The sequence below is a fragment of the Myxocyprinus asiaticus genome, chromosome 45, assembly GCF_019703515.2.
Source record: "Myxocyprinus asiaticus isolate MX2 ecotype Aquarium Trade chromosome 45, UBuf_Myxa_2, whole genome shotgun sequence".
Classification (NCBI taxonomy): Eukaryota; Metazoa; Chordata; class Actinopteri; order Cypriniformes; family Catostomidae; genus Myxocyprinus; species Myxocyprinus asiaticus.
In genome coordinates this window covers 3,325,153-3,345,169 of record NC_059388.1, presented here as the reverse complement: position 1 = coordinate 3,345,169, position 20,017 = coordinate 3,325,153, and the positions used below count along the sequence as shown (strand labels likewise).

At 37.3% G+C, this 20,017-nt stretch overlaps 1 protein-coding gene across 3 annotated transcripts in view; it reads right to left on the bottom strand.

Annotated features, from left to right (window-relative positions):
* LOC127435325 (TBC1 domain family member 22A-like) overlaps positions 1 to 20,017 on the bottom strand; it is a 239,438-nt gene that overhangs the window by 93,111 nt on the left and 126,310 nt on the right. For all 3 annotated transcript variants that reach the window (XM_051688729.1, XM_051688731.1, XM_051688730.1), the window contains one exon: positions 16,990 to 17,065. In XM_051688729.1, coding sequence (XP_051544689.1) covers positions 16,990 to 17,065 — 76 coding nt within the window. The remainder of the gene's footprint in view (positions 1 to 16,989; positions 17,066 to 20,017) is intronic.

Below are 20,017 nucleotides of genomic sequence, written 5' to 3'. Positions count from 1 at the left end.
GAGAGAGTTGTCTCCTCCCCCCCCACTCCCCTGACTCCAAGCTCATGCAGGTTGCCAGGTTGAGGAGATGCAACAGGAACAGGAACAGCAAACTGACAATGGCAAGCGACAAGCCTTGCACTGTAAGTTGATCAGCTAAAGAATACGTTTACAATGTTTTTATTGTTTGCAAACGATATAAACCAGCTCATGTGGAACTGTCAATGTTAGCTAGATGTATTGCTGGCTTCCATGGCTGCAGCGCGCTGTTTGTGCCCGCTAACTTGTTTCAAATCTGGCAACCCGGGGTGTCGAAATACTATTGGGAAATGGGCAGTGGGCGGGATCACACAGGCCAAAACACAAACAGAAATTCCGGCCCAGAACAGACATTTCAAAATAGATTATACTGGCTGTAGCATTGTTTTCAGAGAAGCCAGTATTTCAACTATTAAGCATGTTTCCTAAATCTCTGATAACATATTATGATAATTTTATGCTTTAGTACAGTAAATATATTACATATTGCACCTTTAAGTGTGGGTATTTGTATAAATATCAGCATTAAATTCTATTTTTATGAAGCACCTTGTAGTTTCATAACCCTGCACACAAGGCTTGTCACATTAAACTGTCAAATTAAACTGCCAACCCCGTTACATTTCTGAAGGCATAATTATATCCTGATATATATCAAATGTATTGATTTAACTTGACATGGCACAGTTCAATTAATAAACACTTAAACATTATTTCTATGAGAGGTTACTTAAAATTTTACATAAAAAATAAATACTTTAAACCTTATCAAACTACCTGTTTCATAAAGAGACCAAATTAAGTATACACTAACTCAAACACTATAACCATTTCTTCATCATGCTCATCCTCTCCATATGTAATAATGATGTTTTCCCGGCACATGTTCTGATCAAAGCAGGTGTTGTGCGAGCATGACCTCTGCACCTGAGCAGTGCATCTGTACCTGAACATCTGAGTGTGCATGAACGCACTGCACCAATATCAGCGAGAAGGGACGGACAGCCCACAGCTGCAAGGTCAGGTATCCTTTGACCTCTGGCGCTGATGTTCGGGGGCAGATTCCTGCAGGGAACGCCTGTCATGTCGCCAGGCTGCTGTGGGCCTTGACAAACCTGCCCTAGCTGTACCCTAATTGAGATGAGCCATATGGCGTCCAAAGCTGAACAAACATGTCCCGTGAACAAAGGTGTCTGGGCGTCAGGGGTCTTCTACGGCAACACGTTCCTCGATCACGGCCACAGATCTGGCCGCAAATCTTCCACCAGTGTCATGTTCTAAAGCCCCAGCCTCATTAGTGTTCAAGGAGTAGCATCACCTCCGTTTGAGACACAAGGGTGACCAAGCATGCTTTGAAATTTAACCTAGTGGCAAAGAAATGTGTGCGAAAAGGATTCACTCGATTGATTTTCATTTAACTTTTTACAGTGAAGAATATGAGGCACTTTCCACGAATAGGGTACATAACAGGGAACAGGTCATTTTTTATTTATATTTTGTATTAAAACAATGGTCAGTAAAAGCAGGTGTTTAACCTTCAGGAAGTGCTGATCACCAACCTTAGGTCATCAAACTAAATATGATGTTTTATTTTCTATCACTTTTCATTTCTATTCAGCCCTGTTACCTGCAACACTTGGGACATGTCTAAAACCCTGATTTGTGCTATTGTGTTATTTTCTAACAATAAAGAATAAAATAAATATAAATTAATATAATATTTGAATGCAGTCACTAAAATTTGAGAAAACAGATTATTTATTTTTTCTTACTGACATTCTTGTATGTGGAAAGGGTCAAAATGATGATTTCTTGGGTGTCACAATTTTCAAGCTAAATATTATGTTTTTTGTCATTAAAATTTGTTAATAATAAAAATAGTTTTTACTACAACGATTTGAATATTACTTGAACAAATTATATTAAAATAATGATATGGTTGCATGATTTTAAAAGTTGGATACTAGGGCTGCCACGATTATGAAATTTGGCTGATTAATTGTTTTACAAATAATTACAATAATGACAATTTATTGTCATACAAATTGCCATGCTTCTTAAGGTGTGCTATATGTGTGATTAATACACAAAAATTTATTCATATTTAACTTTAAATCATGAAATAAAATATTTCCTTCAAGGCATTAAAAACATTAAATATTGCAAAGATGAAGAAAGACATGAAACTACACAGATGAGCCAAAACACTATTACCACCTGCTTAATATGCTGTTGGTCGTCCTCGTGCCACCAAAACAGCACCGACCTGCCGAGGCATGGACTCTACAAGACCCCTGAAGGTGTCCTGTGGTATCTGGCACCAAGAAATTAGCAGCAGATCCTTCAAGTCCTGTAAGTTGTGAAGTGGAGCCGCTTGGATCAGACTTGTTGGTCCAGCACATTCCACAGATGCTCAATCGGATTGAGACCATCTAATCTGCCCAGACCTTGGCATGTGGCCTTGTTAGGACATGGTCAATGTTATTCACTTCACCTGTGAGTGGTCATAATGTTTTGGCTCATTGGTGTATTTTAAATATTAAATTTAAATATTAAATATTAAATTATTATATTAACGTATGTCTCTCTTTTTGGTCAACTTACACAGTTGTTTTGGGAAGCCAGCCATTTATTTTATACACTGCCTGGACAAAAAAAAAACAAAAAGTCACAGTTTGGATTTAAATAAGCAGATATTTAAGAGCCTATGATTGGATCATTATGCAGTGATTAATATGTTTCAGCTGGCAACAATTCTTTTAACCTAACTGATGCATTATGCAACTAATCATTTCTTAAACAACCGTTGGAATGTCGGAAGACCTTTCCTGTGGTCGTGGTAAAGATGTTACTGTGTTTCAGAAGCGGTAATGTATTGGCCTGCATTAAGGAAAGAAAACAACCAATGAGATTGCTGAAATCACTGGAAACGGGTTAAGAACTGTCCAACGCATTATTAAAACCTGTAAGGATAGTGGTGAACCGTCAGCTTCACCACTTGAATGATCGTGATTGGAGATCATTAAAATGCTTGAAGTCACATCATAAAAATCAACAGTAGAACTCACGGCTATGTTTAATAGTGAAAGAAAGAGCATTTCCACATGCACAATGCAACGAGTACTTAAAGGATTGGGAACAAACAGCTGTGTGGCCACAAGAAAGCCACTTGTTAGTGAGGCTAATCAGAAAAAACTACTTCAATTTGCTAGGGAGCATAAAGATTGGACTGTGGAGCAATGGAAAAAGCTTATGTGGTCTGATGAGTCCAGATTTACCCTATTCCAAAGCGATGGGTGCGTCAGGGTAAGAAGGGAAGCGCATGAAGCAATGCACCTGTCATGCAGAGTGCCCACTGTACAAGCCTCTGGAGGCAGTGTTATGATCTGGGTTTGCTTCAAATGGTCAGGTCTATGCTCAGCAACATTATGGAGCAATAAAATGAAGTCAGCTGACTACCTGAATGTACTGAATGACCAGGTTATCCTATCCATGGATTTTTTTCTTCCCTGATGGCACAGGCATATTCCAGGATGACAATGCCAAGATTCATTGGGCTCAAATTGTGAAAGAGTGGTTCAGAGGGCATGAGGAATCATTTTCACACATGAATTGGCCACCACAGAGTCCTGACCTTAACCCCATTCAAAGTCTTTGGGATGTGGTGGAGAAGACTTTACAGAGTGGTTCCACTCTCCCATCATCAACACAAGATCTCTGCAAAAAATGTATGCAACTCTGGACGGAAATGTTGTCGAAACAATGCCACGACGAATGCACGCCATAATCAAAGCTAAAGGCGGTCCAACGAAATATTAGAGTATGCCACTTTTTTTTTGGCCAGGCAGTATATGATATTATAGATAATAGCTCTCTATATTAGACAATAGTTTATCTAACATATCTAATAGTTCTCCTAATGAAAAAAACATGGCATTTGTGATTAAGGTCAACATATGACGTCCTTACAAGGGGGAAATTTGGAAATAATGGGACAGTAATTCAGGCAGCCTGATGAAGATGAGTATGGCAGAAACCCAACTCTGCGACCGGCAATTACACCCTTCCTAGCTGGCATGTCCATTCTATATAAAGCACAACCCAAACAGAAAGACTGATGTTGGGAGGACAAGGAAGAGGGAGCAGCAGTAGGCAACAGCTGCAGGGATAAGTGCACTTTGACCTTGCACCATTAACTTACAATAGACATGTCTGATTTGTAAACCAATTTTGAGTCTTCCAAATCAAAATATGTAGGCTTGCAGTGTTTTGTTCCTTTAGTTATCCTCAAAAAGAAGCAAGAAACCAATACCTTTTTTTGCGACCCTGTCTGCTTAGCATATTGTCCCAGGTGGCAAGTATAAAATGTACTATTGCTATTTGCGTCTAGTCCTACAAAGTCAGTTGGAATGATTTATGCAGTGAACACAGTACGCTGACCGACAAGTCTGAATCAAGAGAAGTGATTATCTGATGTGGACAAGAAATCCCCACCCAATTGACTCTATCAAATTAGGTTTGATCGAAGTAGATTAACTAAAATGAAGGAGTAATGGGAGATGTGAACAAGGTGTTTGGCATCTAAACTTCACACCCAAGAAGCTCATTTCTGTTCCAGCAGTTGTCAAGTAATAGAAATGGCAATAATAGTAAGATGCCAATTGCTATTTAAGACTTTGATAGTTCTGCCATTGGTTCTATTTTTTCTCAGTTTTATAAATTAAACTGAAAATTGGCCATTTACAAGACTTTTTTGAACCTCAAAAGTCATGGTTGACTGAAATATCGAAACTAGTGATACATTGGAAGATATTTGGCCTAATTTATTGGCATTGGCTGATAACTTTCCTTGATTGGCCATTTATTGTCACAAGCAAGACTTTTAACAGCACAAAGCCTGGTGTATATAGAGTGCAACAGTCTGGTTACGGAAGTAAAATTCCCATTTATTTATCCCATAGACAAACTGATTTTCAACGATAACTTATAAACCTTTAAAAACAGACCTACCGTGAGCTACGAGGTTGTTCATCAATAGCATATACTTCCGTTGAAGCCATCCGTCTGCGTTATTTCAACTTCATTGTTTAAAATCATGTTTGATAGCATAATTCATGGTAAACAGCTGCATTACCCATGGTACAGCAGAGAAGGATCGATCAATCAGAGAACCGGGGCCAGCAAAACTTGCCTCGCAACCACCACTTACTCCCATGACGCACTGTTAGTGACGTAATTGAGTTGGTCTCCCTTCACCCATAAACTACTTATGTATTTGTACATATCGGAATATTTTGCAATAAAAGTAAAATATATTGTTTCTATACTCATAATCAACCACCTAAAATCAATAGTTTTTTATATTTCCATTGTTTTTAATTCAATAACATAATTCGCAATACTTCATGGGATTGTAATTTGTGCCCTCATGAAAGTTTGTACACAGACTTGTACCTTTGTCTTTATGTCCGATTTTCAAATACTTTTTTACCTCAGGACAAAGTTTGTGATGTTGCGATTCACCTCGGAGCTCGTTGGTCTGGTTCATGGCTTACAACTCTTTTATGAAGGATTTTATTAAAAGTCCATGGAAGAAATAAATGGGGAAAATACTTACGGAACCCTGACGACTGAAAAAGTGTGCAGGCACTGTTGCACTCTATTGCTCCTTATTCTAGCCGAGAACCACCTATGTGCATGTGAAAGGCCATGTGACCAACTAATAAAACAACCAACTTACATCAAGTGGCAATTATTGTTAAATGGTGACTTTCAATTACTATTTCGATCTTTAAATTAGCTGAATTTGATAGCATTTCTCTGCCATAGGCTAGATTTTTACAAAGTTGTACAAAATGAACAGTCCATTTACAATATTTTTTTTTTTTTTTTAAACTTAAAAGTTATGGTTGACTGCTATAGCGAAACTAGCGATAATCAGACTATATTTGGCCTTATTAATTTATTCACAATTGTTGGTATTTTTCCTCATTTGGCCATTAACTGTAGCAAGCCATACTTTTAACAGTATAAAGCCTGGTGCATAGTATTTTATATTTTAGCCAAGAACCGCCTATGTGCTTGTGAAAGACCGACTATGAACAACTTACATTAAGTGACAATTATTGTAAAATGGTGACTTTCGATAACTATTACGATCTTTTCATTTGCTGAATTTGATAGCTTGCATCTGCCATTGGCTCTACTTTTATTCAGTTTTACAAGCTGAAGATTTATACAACATGTTTGACCAATATATTGACAAGAACTGAAAATCTGCCATTTTTGGCGCTGTCTGAATGACAGATGGCTAGCTTCGAACGCTCTGGTGCATTTTACATGTAAACATAGTTGGTAAATTCACACAGCATTGAATCAGTATTAACACATAAAATAATCATGCAGTTAAGACTATACCAATAATTTGAGTAGTCTTATTTTAGCATTTAACTGCTTTTATAAGTATTCAAAAAATGGAATTTAAGCATTCAAGTAAATGGAATTTTGTTCTAGAGCAATGATTAATTATTTGGTCAATGTTCTTTGTCAGTGCTCTATTGCTTGTAAGATGTTTCTTTGTTCTGACTGTTAACCTGCCTTGAACAATTACTTGAAAACCTTGAATCAATGTTTACTCAATAATAATAATAATAATAATAATAATAATAATACTTGTTAATATTGACATTATTATTTAACTTAAAAATAAAGGAGTGTGCTCAACAGCATATTAGTCTTGGCTATGGTATGAAATTTTACTGGTATTGGTGAAAAGGTAGGGCATGGCTAAAATAATAACTTTCCAGAAGTAATCTACCCTAGCAATAAACACTGACAACACACATCCATCAGGCACACTAACTGTGTCCTTCATCATTACTCATAAAGCAGTTGTTGTTGTTCAGCTGCAAACTGTGGAAGAATAAAAAAACAATGAAAAAAGGCAGACGCTGTATGCATGCATCTCAAATATCAATTGTTCCCTTTCATTGGGTTCTTTGCATGACACTTCCAAATCCCATTTGAATGTCTAATAGAAGACATGATCTGTAATCAAGAGTGACTAAACACAATAAATGTGACAGGCGAACACTCTGGAGCCTGCCAATGTGAAGGTTACTCAAGAACAAGCCAGAGTGCAAAGACTTCAACTGATAATGCTCCAACGTTAATGCACTCGTCTTGACAAAAAAAGATCATGTTGGCTGGATCAAAACCGCTATTGCTGATGCAAACTAGAGGAAGATCTAAGTTTAGAAGATTTCAGGGCATTAGCAACTAGTTTTTGATGGAGGCAAGAATAAGAAAATGTTACATATTACAAGTATGAATTTACAATATTAACCGTTATGAGTTTGAGTTTACGACAATGTTACTCGCGACGATTTTAAGAATACAGCAATGTCACATAAAAAGTTTACAATTATGACAGTGTTACATATAATGAGTTTGAGTTTGACAATATAATGTTACATGTTTACAATGTTACTCGCTACGAGTTTACGTTTGCACAATGCTACTTACTATGAGTTTATAACAATGTTACATGTTCCAATCTGAGTTTTTGACAATGTAACAGGTTAAATGTTTACAACAATGTTACTTGTTATGAGTTTGAATTTACAAAATGCTACTTGTGAGTTTACACAGTGTTACTGTTATGAATTTACAACATTACAAGTTTAAGTTTTAGACAGTGTAACTGGCTAAACGTTTACAACGTTACTTTTGACAAGTTTAAGTTCACACAATGTTATTGTTATATATTTTCATAATGATATTGTTATGAGTTACTCATTAACCCTTTAAGCTCAGATGGGTCTGTGAAAAAGTCATAATATTAATAGTTACAGTCTAGACCAATTAAACAAAATACAGGTGCATCTCAATAAATTAGAATGTCGTGGAAAAGTTCATTTATTTCAGTAATTCAACTCAAATTGTGAAACTCGTGTATTAAATAAATTCAGTGCACACAGACTGAAGTAGTTTAAGTCTTTGGTTCTTTTAATTGTGATGATTTTGGCTCACATTTAACAAAAACCCACCAATTCACTATCTCAGAAAATTAAAATACATCATAAGACCAATAAAAAAAACATTTTTAGTGAATTGTTGGCCTTCTGGAAAGTATGTTCATTTACTGTATATGTACTCAATACTTGGTAGGGGCTCCTTTTGCTTTAATTACTGCCTCAATTCAGCATGGCATGGAGGTGATCAGTTTGTGGCACTGCTGAGGTGGTATGGAAGCCCAGGTTTCTTTGACAGTGGCCTTCAGCTCATCTGCATTTTTTGGTCTCTTGTTTCTCATTTTCCTCTTGACAATACCCCATAGATTCTCTATGGGGTTCAGGTCTGGTGAGTTTGCTGGCCAGTCAAGCACACCAACACCATGGTCATTTAACCAACTTTTGGTGCTTTTGGCAGTGTGGGCAGGTGCCAAATCTTGCTGGAAAATGAAATCAGCATCTTTAAAAAGCTGGTCAGCAGAAGGAAGCATGAAGTGCTCCAAAATTCCTTGGTAAACGGGTGCAGTGACTTTGGTTTTCAAAAAACACAATGGACCAACACCAGCAGATGACATTGCACCCCAAATCATCACAGACTGTGGAAACTTAACACTGGACTTCAAGCAACTTGGGCTATGAGCTTCTCCACCCTTCCTCCAGACTCTAGGACCTTGGTTTCCAAATGAAATACAAAACTTGCTCTCATCTGAAAAGAGGACTTTGGAACACTGGGCAACAGTCCAGTTCTTCTTCTCCTTAGCCCAGGTAAGATGCCTCTGACGTTGTCTGTGGTTCAGGAGTGGCTTAACAAGAGGAATACAACAACTGTAGCCAAATTCCTTGACACGTCTGTGTGTGGTGGCTCTTGATGCCTTGACCCCAGCCTCAGTCCATTCCTTGTGAAGTTCACCCAAATTCTTGAATCGATTTTGCTTGACAATCCTCATAAGGCTGCGGTTCTCTCGGTTGGTTGTGCATCTTTTTCTTCCACACTTTTTCCTTCCACTCAACTTTCTGTTAACATGCTTGGATACAGCACTCTGTGAACAGCCAGCTTCTTTGGCAATGAATGTTTGTGGCTTACCCTCCTTGTGAAGGGTGTCAATGATTGTCTTCTGGACAACTGTCAGATCAGCAGTCTTCCCCATGATTGTGTAGCCTAGTGAACCAAACTCAGAGACCATTTTGAAGGCTCAAGAAACCTTTGCAGGTGTTTTGAGTTGATTAGCTGATTGGCATGTCACCATATTCTAATTTTTTGAGATAGTGAATTGGTGGGTTTTTGTTAAATGTGAGCCAAAATCATCACAATTAAAAGAACCAAAGACTTAAACTACTTCAGTCTGTGTGCATTGAATTGATTTAATACACGAGTTTCACAATTTGAGTTGAATTACTGAAATAAATGAACTTTTCCATGACATTCTAATTTATTGAGATGCACCTGTAGCTATCGTTTGAAAGCTCAAAAGCTCTACTTTACAATGCATGCAGGCAATATGACCAAAACTGAACAAGTGCTTTGAAATTTGCAGAGAAATTAGAAGTGTTCCGTTTTGATAATTTAAGAAAACTTTTGCACTGTACATATTTTTATTTTTATTGTTTTACTCACAGACAAAAATATAGTGAGTAATAGCTAAGTATATGTCTTTGACATTTATGTTTCATGTGAACGGGTGTTGCTTGTATGCCACATTTTCGCTTATAATTATAACAAAATAAACAGAACATAAAATGTATTAATTAATTTAAAAGGTTTAACGTGTTGTTATTTTTTATATCACGATTAACCAGCATAAACACTGGTTAGAAGGGCAGAACCTTTGCAATGTGTCCGCCCGGACTCATTACACTGACACACACACAAAAAACATACAATGTAGCGCTTCTGTGTCAGTGATCAAATGATGGAGAAAGGAGATCTTGAAGCTACAGTTGTGCTCAAAAGTTTGCATACCCTGGCAGAAATTGTGAAATTTTGGCATTGATTTTGAAAATATGACTGATCATGCTTTTATTTAAGGATAGTGATCATATGAAGCCATTTATTATCACATAGTTGTTTGGCTCCTTTTTAAATCATAATGATAACAGAAATCACACAAATGGCCCTGATCAAAAGTTTACATACCCTTGAATGTTTGTCCTTGTTACAGGCACACAAGGTGACACACACACAGGTTTAAATTGAAATAAAAGGTTAATTTACCACACCTGTGGCTTTTTAAATTGCAATTAGTGTCTGTGTATAAATAGTCAATGAGTTTGTTAGCTCTCACGTGGATGCACTGAGCAGGCTAGATACTGAGCCAAGGGGAGCAGAAAAGAACTGTCAAAAGACCTGCGTAACAAGGTAATGGAACTTTATAAAGATGGAAAAGGATATAAAAAGATATCCAAAGCCTTGAAAATGCCAGTCATTAATGTTCAATCACTTATTAAGAAGTGGAAAATTCGGGGATCTCTTGATACTAAGCCAAGGTCAGGTAGACCAAGAAAGATTTCAGCCACAACTGTCAGAAGAATTGTTCAGGATACAAAGAAAAACCCACAGGTAACCTCAGGAGAAATACAGGCTGCTCTGGAAAAAGACGGTGTGGTTGTTTCAAGGAGCACAATACAACGATACTTGAACAAAAATGAGCTGCATGGTCGAGTTGCCAGAAAGAAGCCTTTACTGCGCCAATGCCACAAAAAAGCCTGGTTACAAAATGCCCGACAATACCTTCACACGCCTCACAGCTTCTGGCACACTGTAATTTGGAGTAACGAGACCAAAATAGAGCTTTATGGTCACAACCATAAGTGCTATGTTTGGAGAGGGGTCAACAAGGCCTATAGTGAAAAGAATACCATCCCCACTGTGAAGCATGGTGGTGGCTCACTGATGTTTTGGGGGTGTGTGAGCTCTAAAGGCACGGGGAATCTTGTGGAAATTGATGGCAAGATGAATGCAGTATGTTATCAGAAAATACCAGCAGACAATTTGCATTCTTCTGCACGAAAGCTGCGCATGGGACGCTCTTGGACTTTCCAGCACGACAATGACCCTAAGCACAAGGCCAAGTTGACCCTCCAGTGGTTACAGCAGAAAAAGTTGAAGGTTCTGGAGTGGCCATCACAGTCTCCTGATCGTAATATCATCGAGCCACTCTGGGGAGATCTCAAACGTGCGGTTCATGCAAGACGACCAAAGACTTTGCATGACCTGGAGGCATTTTGCCAAGACGAATGGGCAGCTATACCACCTGCAAGAATTTGGGGTCTCATAGACAACTATTACAAAAGACTGCACACTGTCATTGATGCTAAAGGGGGCAATACACAGTATTAAGAACTAAGGATATGCAGACTTTTGAACAGGGGTCATTTCATTTTTTTCTTTGTTGCCATGTTTTGTTTTATGATTGTGCCATTCTGTTATAACCTATAGTTGAATATGAATCCCATAAGAAATAAAAGAAATGTGTTTTGCCTGCTCACTCATGTTTTCTTTAAAAATGGTACATATATTATCAATTCTCCAAGGGTATGCAAACTTTTGAGCACAACTGTATTTGTTGTACAAACAAGACCAGATGTGACTTGTGACAGAAATCAAGCATTTTTTTTAGCCTAAGTAAGGCGCATTTTAATTACCACAGAAGCACATCAAGTCTTAACTAGTGCCCGACCGATATACCGATATTAGCCTTTCACCGATATATCGGTATCGGCATATATTTTACTGATATGCGGCGATATGAAAACATTTTTTCAGAACATATAATGCAGAAAACAATACTTTAGAACTGGTGTCATAGCGTAGTTTATCCAGCAGAGCGCACACCGTCTCCATTGTTTACAGAGCTGACTCTGAGCTGATGGTGGCTCTGCAGACAGGGCAGAGTTAAACGGTGTGGATTTGAGCGATCTCTTCTCATTAAATTGCTAACTAGTTTGTGAAATACATACTGGAAAGTTAATAAAAAAATGACCCCATCATTTTATATAACTAATATAACGTTAACCCTGTCCCTGAACCATGTCACTCATGTTTATCACATCTGTTTGCTGTTAGCCAGCTATACTGTACTATACTGTCTGTGCAGTCAGTAATGTTGCAGATTGAAAGGTAAACATCAGAGCATCTTTTAGCAGCTCAGCAGACAACGGTGGATTGTGTGTGGTGAGTGTTGATTTCATGCTTCGCTGTTGCCTAGTTGGTAAGACACAATGCTGGAAAGTAAATAAAGTCCATCTTTTACTCTCCGTGACAACGAGCTTATAGCTAACTAGCTAATCACGTAGCTACTTTCATTGTTGTCAGATGATTAGAAGCTAATGTATAAACATGTATTCACCAAAATGTTTTGTTCAGGATTCACAGTGTATATATATATATATATATATATATATATATATATATATATATATATATATATATATATATATATATATATATATATATTCTGAATGTGTTGAAACTTGACACCGGGCGATGCACCCTAAAAACGGCACCATTTATGCCCATTTACACCACAACTAGGCTAAGTTGTAACGTATGTATAGCTGGTGCAACCGGCCCCTGATGTTTATTTAGCTATTTATTTTATTTTAATGTATTATTTATTAAAATGGTCAGCAATTGACTGATACTAAACAGTAATACTGATGTTTATTTAGCTATTTATTGTATTTTAATTTATTCTTTATTTTCTCAGTGTTCATTTCTAGAATTTGTTGACAATGATAATAATAATGTCAATTGTTCTTTGAAAAAAATATTTGTTTAAGAAAGCAGCCTTCTAAGTACCTTTGCATAGTCATATAGGTGCAAAATCGGTGCACAAGCCACACAGAAAAGGTCTGTTTTCATTCCAGCTCAAAAAATAGCTATATCGGTCATAATATGGGTAATCGGTGAATTTTCCCTCTCTAAAATTGGTATCGGTCTCAAAAATCCCATATCGGTCGGGCTCTAGTCTTAACTATCACCAAAACGCAGAATGATACACTTTTGTCAGCAAGCGCTTTTCATATGTACAGTGCTGTGAAGAGTATTTGCCCCTTCCTGATTTCTTCTATTTTTGTTTATTTTTCATACTAAATTGTTTTAGATCTTCAAATGACATATAACATAAAAGAAAGGCAACCTGAGTAAACACAAAATACAGTTTTCAAATATATATACAGTACTGTGCAAAATTTAAGGCACTTAAGATGTTTCACAAAAACATTTTTCTTAAGATTGCTATTTATATGTTCAGCTTTAGTGTGTCAATAGTAAATATACATTTTAGACTCCCAAACATTACTTTTGCAAATAGAAAAGATTAGAATAGAAGAACAGGGCACTCTGCAAGAGATGTCATTGTCAGTCTGGGAGTACATGAAGACACAGAAGTAATTGAGACAGCCGAAATAGACAGAAGAACTGTGGTGAATTCTCCAAGAAGCTTGGAACATCTTATCTGCCAACAACCTAGAAAAACTGTGTCCAGGTGTACCTAGGAGAATTGGGGCTGTTTTAAAGGCAAAGGTGGCCACACCAAATATTGATTCAGCTTTTTTATGTTTACTGGACTTTGTATGATGTTAATTGATCAATGAAATCAATTTATGGCATTAAGACATCCTCACTATGCAACATTTTTCACAAGTGCCTAAAACTTTTGCACAGTTCTGTATTTTTTTTATTGAAGCAAAAAAGTTATCCAACACCTATATCACCCATATGAAAACCTAACTGTCCCCTTAAACTTAAGAGCTGGTTGTGCCACCTTTAGCAGCAACAACTGAAACCAAACGCTTCCGATAACTGGAGATCAGTCTTTCACAACGCTGTGGTGGAATTTTGGCCCACTCTTCTTTGCAGAACTGCTTTAGTTTAGTCACATTGGAAGGTTTTCGAGCATGAACTGCCCGTTTAAGGTTCTGCCACAGCATCTCAATCGGGTTCAAGTCAGGACTTTGACTAGGCCACTCCAAAACTTTAATTTAGCTTCTTTTGAGCCATGTAGAGGTGGACTTCCTCCTATGCTTTGGATAATTGTCTTGCTGCATAATCCAGTTGCGCTTGAGTTTCAACTCACAGACTGATGGCTGGACATTCTCCTTTAGAATTTTCTGGTAGAGAGCAGAATTCATGTTTCCCTCAGTTATTGCAAGTCGCCCTGCCCTGAAGCAGCAAAGCATCCCCACACCATCACACTACCACCACCATGCTTGACCATAGGTATGATGTTCCTTTTGTAGAATTCTGTGTTTTTATTTTACGCCAGATGTAACAGGACCCCTGTCTTCCAAACAGTTCCACTTTTGACCCAAAAGGTTTGAGGATCATCAAGGTGTGTTTTGGCAAAATTCAGATGAGCCTTAATGTTCTTCTGGGTTAGCAGTGGTTTTCACCTCACCACTCTTCCGTGGATGGCTTTTTTGACCAGTGTCTTTCTGATAGTGGAGTCATGAACAGTGACCTTTATTGATGCGAGAGAGGCCTGCAGTTCCTTGGATGTTGTCCTTGGCTTTTTTGTGACTTCCTGGATGAATCATCGCTGTGCTCTTGGAGGAATTTTGGAAGGTCAGCACCTTCTGGGAAGGTTCACTACTGTGCCGAGTTTTCTCCATTTGGAGATAATGGCTCTCACTGTGGTTCTTTGGAGTCCCAGAGCCTTTGAAATAGCTTTGTAACCCTTCCCAGACTGATGTATTTCAATCACCTCCTCATTTCCTCATAATTTCTGGAATTTCTTTCGACCTTGGCATAGTGTGCTACTGGGTGAGACCTTTTAACCAACTTCGTGCTGCTCAAAAAGTTCTATTTAGGTGCTGATTTGATTGAACAGGGCTGGCAGTAATCAGGTCTGGGTGTGTCTAGTCCAGCTGAACTCCATTATGAATGCAGTTTCATAGATTTGGGGATTTAGTAACTAGGCAAATACTTTTTCACACAGGCCCAGTTGGTATTGGATAACTTTTTTGCTTCAATAAATAACATTATCATTAAAAACTGTATTTTCTGTTTACTCAGACTGCCTTTGTTTTATGTTAGATTTTGTTTCGGTTTTTGAAACAATTTAGTATGAGATCTACACAAAAACAGAAGAAATCAGGATGGGAGCAAATAATTTTTCACAACACTGAATTTCAAAATGGCGCTGATACCCTGACACGAATCATAAACGTGGCTTCACAACTGCTGTAATGAAGAGGATAGCCACAGTCTATTAATGTTGTGGAGGATAAGAGATTTAATGCCCCTAGCAATGAATATGTAACCTATGTGGGGACTAGTTCTTTCAATTAGTCAAACTCCCACTTAAGATTTTGGGAAATGTTTAATGTTACTTGAATTGGTGCTATTTTAGTGCATTTGTATCTTTATACTATGAAAGGCTTTGTTCGGAAAATGTTAATAAAGCATTATATGGTTACATATTTTTTTTGTTTTCTTTCCTAAGAAGAAGATACAGTAAGTGCATTTTAACAGGAAAAATAGTGTATTTAGAGTGAAATTTCAGCATTTTCAAAATCTGTGATTAATTGCAATTAACTACAGAAAATCATGTGATTAACCACATTTAAAAATGTTAATCGACTGATAGCACTACAGAGAACACGTAAGATTTCCTGGATCAGATGACATCATCGTCATTTTGGAATCTTGGATATGTTTTTTTATACTAGGAAAATTTATTTTTGTAATGCTATAAATTTTCATTGCTTTGTTTAATCAACAAAAAAATTTACTCAGTTACAGTTGACATGATTGGGAACAAAACAAAAGCAGTTTTTCGGAGCCACCTTATTTACACCCAGAAATATAATATAATGCCAAATATAGGAGAAAAAAGGGACATTTTTGGCTAAAGCTTTTTTTGTGTGTGATTTTTCAGCAGTTTCTTAGGCTGAGAGTCTCATAATTTAACATAATCTGTATCATTAAAAATGTGTACATTTTCTTTACAATGAGACCAAACACTTGATGTCCCTTGTTTTTTTTGTTTTTTTTTCTCAAGTTATAATCCTTTAATTTTGGGTATGCCACTGAAACAGGGAATCTTAAAAAATACCCTCAGAGCTTAAAGAGTTAATAAACAAGCCAGTGTAAAATGAGTACAATTATTTAAACTCTTTGTGAAAAAAAATCACGTTGGCAGGATCAAAACCGCTATGGCTGATACAAACTAGTTTTAATGGGTTTCAGGGTTGATACACCTTTTTTTTTTGTTGTTGTTGGAGACAGACATAGGTAAGTGTGCCTTAAGGTGGTTCTACTTGGTTTATGAGAGAAAAAAAGAGATTTCCTCTTTTTTTGTAGAAGAGTAAAAGTATAAATGTGGCAGTAATGTTGTGATTATACTTCTTTTCAACCTCATTTCTTTCTGAAAAGTCCCGTAAATAATTGAATAATCAAACTAAAAGAGATAAAAACGCATTTGTTGGAGCAAAAAATACTGAAGGAAATCAGAGGAGAGAACAGGCAGCGCTATATATAGCCTTAAAACTGATGAAACATAACACACAAAGTCTCTCTTCTCTATCTCCCACATAGACACAAAGAGAGTGGTGTAAAAATGTCAACAATATGCCCTAACTGCAGTCTTTCTCTCAGACATTAAAGCAATCATTGGGTCTAATGCAAGCAGAGGAGATAGAGGCCACATGCAGGAGTAGAGGAGGGGGTCTCCTGTCTCAGAGAAATGGGCACTGAATTCTGATTACGACCACCTAATATAAAGTAATAAGAGTGGCTTATGCTCCGCTGCCTTTTGCTTTCCTGGCTACAGCAGCGAGCGCTCTCTGCTAAAGGCCAAAGCACTGGTGTGCTGATTGGGCCTGACACTGCAGCTGAACGGGAGGGGTGGGGGGTATTAGATAGAGAAAGATAGCAATGGTCAGAGAGAGAAAGGACACAGGCAGAAGAAAGGAGAGTGCGAAGGAAAGTAGGCTGTGCTTCAATGAGGGTACGCACCATCAATCCGGCTAACCAGTTCCTCCAGTGCCTTTACTTTCCTCTGGATCCCTGGCTGGGCAAAGGTGTAGTTGTCCTTGAGGGAAAAGAGAGAAAGATGAGAAACTAAAACTAAGTCTAATGTCATTGTTTATGACGGTTTCTGACAATGTCAACTGTTATGAGTTTACAACAGTGTCACATGTTAAAAGCTGGAACCACTCTAGCAGACTCAAAACAACTTGATTTTGGCCAAGGGTGTCACAATTTCAGACTGTTTTACCGAGATCTCACCTTCTACAGTCAAAGAAACACATAACAACTCACCACAACTCTCTCTATGATTCCCTGTCACGTGAAGCTCGTTGAAATAACAACAGGAGTACTGCGTGAGCATTTTCAATTCTAGAAGAGTGATTTAGGTACGATTCGTGGAGTAACATACCTTGTGAAAGTGTGTGATTGTGTATTTATTAGGGATGTGCAAGACTAGTCGACTAAACTGTTCTGATGCTGCTAGTCGGTTAATATTTCCCCCATTAAACTGATTATAATTTTTACACATTTACCTTTGGCTTTATATTTTTACAGAGGCTGCACTTAAATTACTGTCATATTAATGTTACATATTTTAAATAGAATTAATAATACAAATATTATTTAAAAAAAGAGGATATCTGGAGCAGATACAGAGTTTAATTTCACCTCAGGCTGCGTGTGCTTCTTCCCTCTCTCACTCGTGGCGCGCGCAGGAAAATATCCTCCGCTAGACAAGCAAACTCAGCAAAGTAGTTATGAAATCACTTCGGTGGTGCGGGAATCGGCTTTCCAAATGTTTGATGTGCATGCTTGTACATTATTTTTCCACTGAGCAGGCTTTTTCAAGCGCACAGCCACCTTAGGTGAGTTAAGTCCCGTCTTTCACTGGACCATGTCGACGGGTTAATTTTAGTAGCCTAGAAAATAATTGTTTTAGGTATGCCATTTTTTTAATCTGCTGATTTAGAAGGCTATTTTCAACAAGGTGCCGACTGCTTAACACATTACACTATCTTTTATTCTGTGTGCACGTCATGTTTAGAATACATTAGGTTTATTGCAGGCTACATCACAGGCATATTTTTTCTATCCTATAGCTACTTTTTTTGTTGTTACCAACTGTTATTGGTTGACGTTATTTACCGAACAGCTGTCATATTAGATCAATGGTTAAAGTGCGACTGCACGTCGTGGAATACGCGCAACTTTTCAGCAATTTTTTTTCTCTCATAGATTTGGCTTACCTGTTAATTATTTTCAACAATGTCCTGACTGTTTTAATATGTTAAGTAACTTTTACTTGGTGATTTCCGTTTAGAACAGGCTTTTAATGGTTGTTCCATTGATCCTGCACTATTCATTCAATTGTTTTAATAAATATGTCTGTTAAATATTTGCTAATGTTGATTCAGTGAATGCGTGTCATGTTCTATATTTAATGTACAATGATCTTAATTCAAGGCGAGCACGTTGTAGATAAATGCCCCTTTTCAGTGGAATTTAGCATCGGATTTGGAATAGATTAAGTATTTTAAATGGGTCGCATAAAAAATTGTTTTTTTACTGTTTTCTGAAGGTTGGTTTCTCTTTAGACTAGTCGGTTATAAAACTTCCATTTAAACGACAGTCAGATTAGTCGTAGAGCACATCCCTAGTATTTATCTCCTCAAGGCTTTGTGTAGAATGCTTATGTCTATATGGAGCTTTCAGTGAGTAAAGAAATTACGTTTAATAAAAACAGACTGTGTTACTTATGACTTTGGAATTACAAAATTGTTACTGGTTATAAATATATGTTTCACATTACAGGTTTATGACAACAGTTAAATGTTATGAGTGAGTTTACGACAAAGTTACTCATAATGAGTTTTGTTCATAACAATGTTACTTGTTACAAGTTCAGTCTGACAATCTTACACGTAACAAGTTCAGTTTGACGTTACCCGTTATGAGTTCAGTCTTACAATGTTACTCTCATGACAACGTTATGAGTTCATGACAAGGTAATGAGATTTGAGTTGAGTTTTACAATCTTACTGATAAAGAGTGTAGCATGACAATGCTATTTTACAAGTTTACAATATAGTTACACATTACGACTTTTAATTAATGACAGTGTTACCCATTATGAGTCTGAGTTTATGACAATATTACTTATGATTTACAAATTACAAAAATTTTACAGGTTATGAAATTGAGTTCACTCCAATTTTGGGTTTGACAGTAGTTACTTGTTTTAAATGAGTTTGACAATGTTTCTTGTTATGAGTTTTATGACTATGTTACTAGTTATGAGTTCAAGCTAACAAAATTGTTAATAGTTCATTTACAATGCTACTTAGTGCCCAAAAAAGTAACTACAATGTTGTATTTGTATGTGATGGGCTACAGTTTGCAAAGTAGATGCAAAATACATTTCTAATGCAACAATTAAGTATTGCTTACATAATAACTGGTCAGGAGGAGGAGGATAGAACAATGTAGAGACACACTGACACACATATAGTGCTGTGGATAAAGCACAAACATACAACAGCCCACACGCATACCTGTATGCACAAATGCACGCATCAGCACCCATTAACACTGGGAAAACAATTGTGTGCTAGCAGAGCTAAATTGCGTACTGGGAATAGTTATCCCTATAATTAAGTGATAATATTCATCAAGGTCCTATGGCCTACAGTGCAGCTTAATTACCACATTCATTTCAGCCTACGTTTAAGAACCATTCTTGACCAGACAGCTACTTAAAAGACCCCCACCCACTTCCATTTCTCCCTAAGCCTCAGCAGGGCTCTCTATGCACTACCACTGGAAGAAAAAATAGCCTAGCAGTACTGCCCTAGAAACTGAGCACAGGTTGAGCTGTTGAGAGCAAGCATAAAACAACCAATGGGTTAGGGATGAAAAATTGGGTGGCTTGCTAAACTGAGATTTTCAAGTGTGAACCTAAACAAGAGATGCTGAAGACTCATCATTTACAGCTATGAGAGTGCTGAAGTGAAGG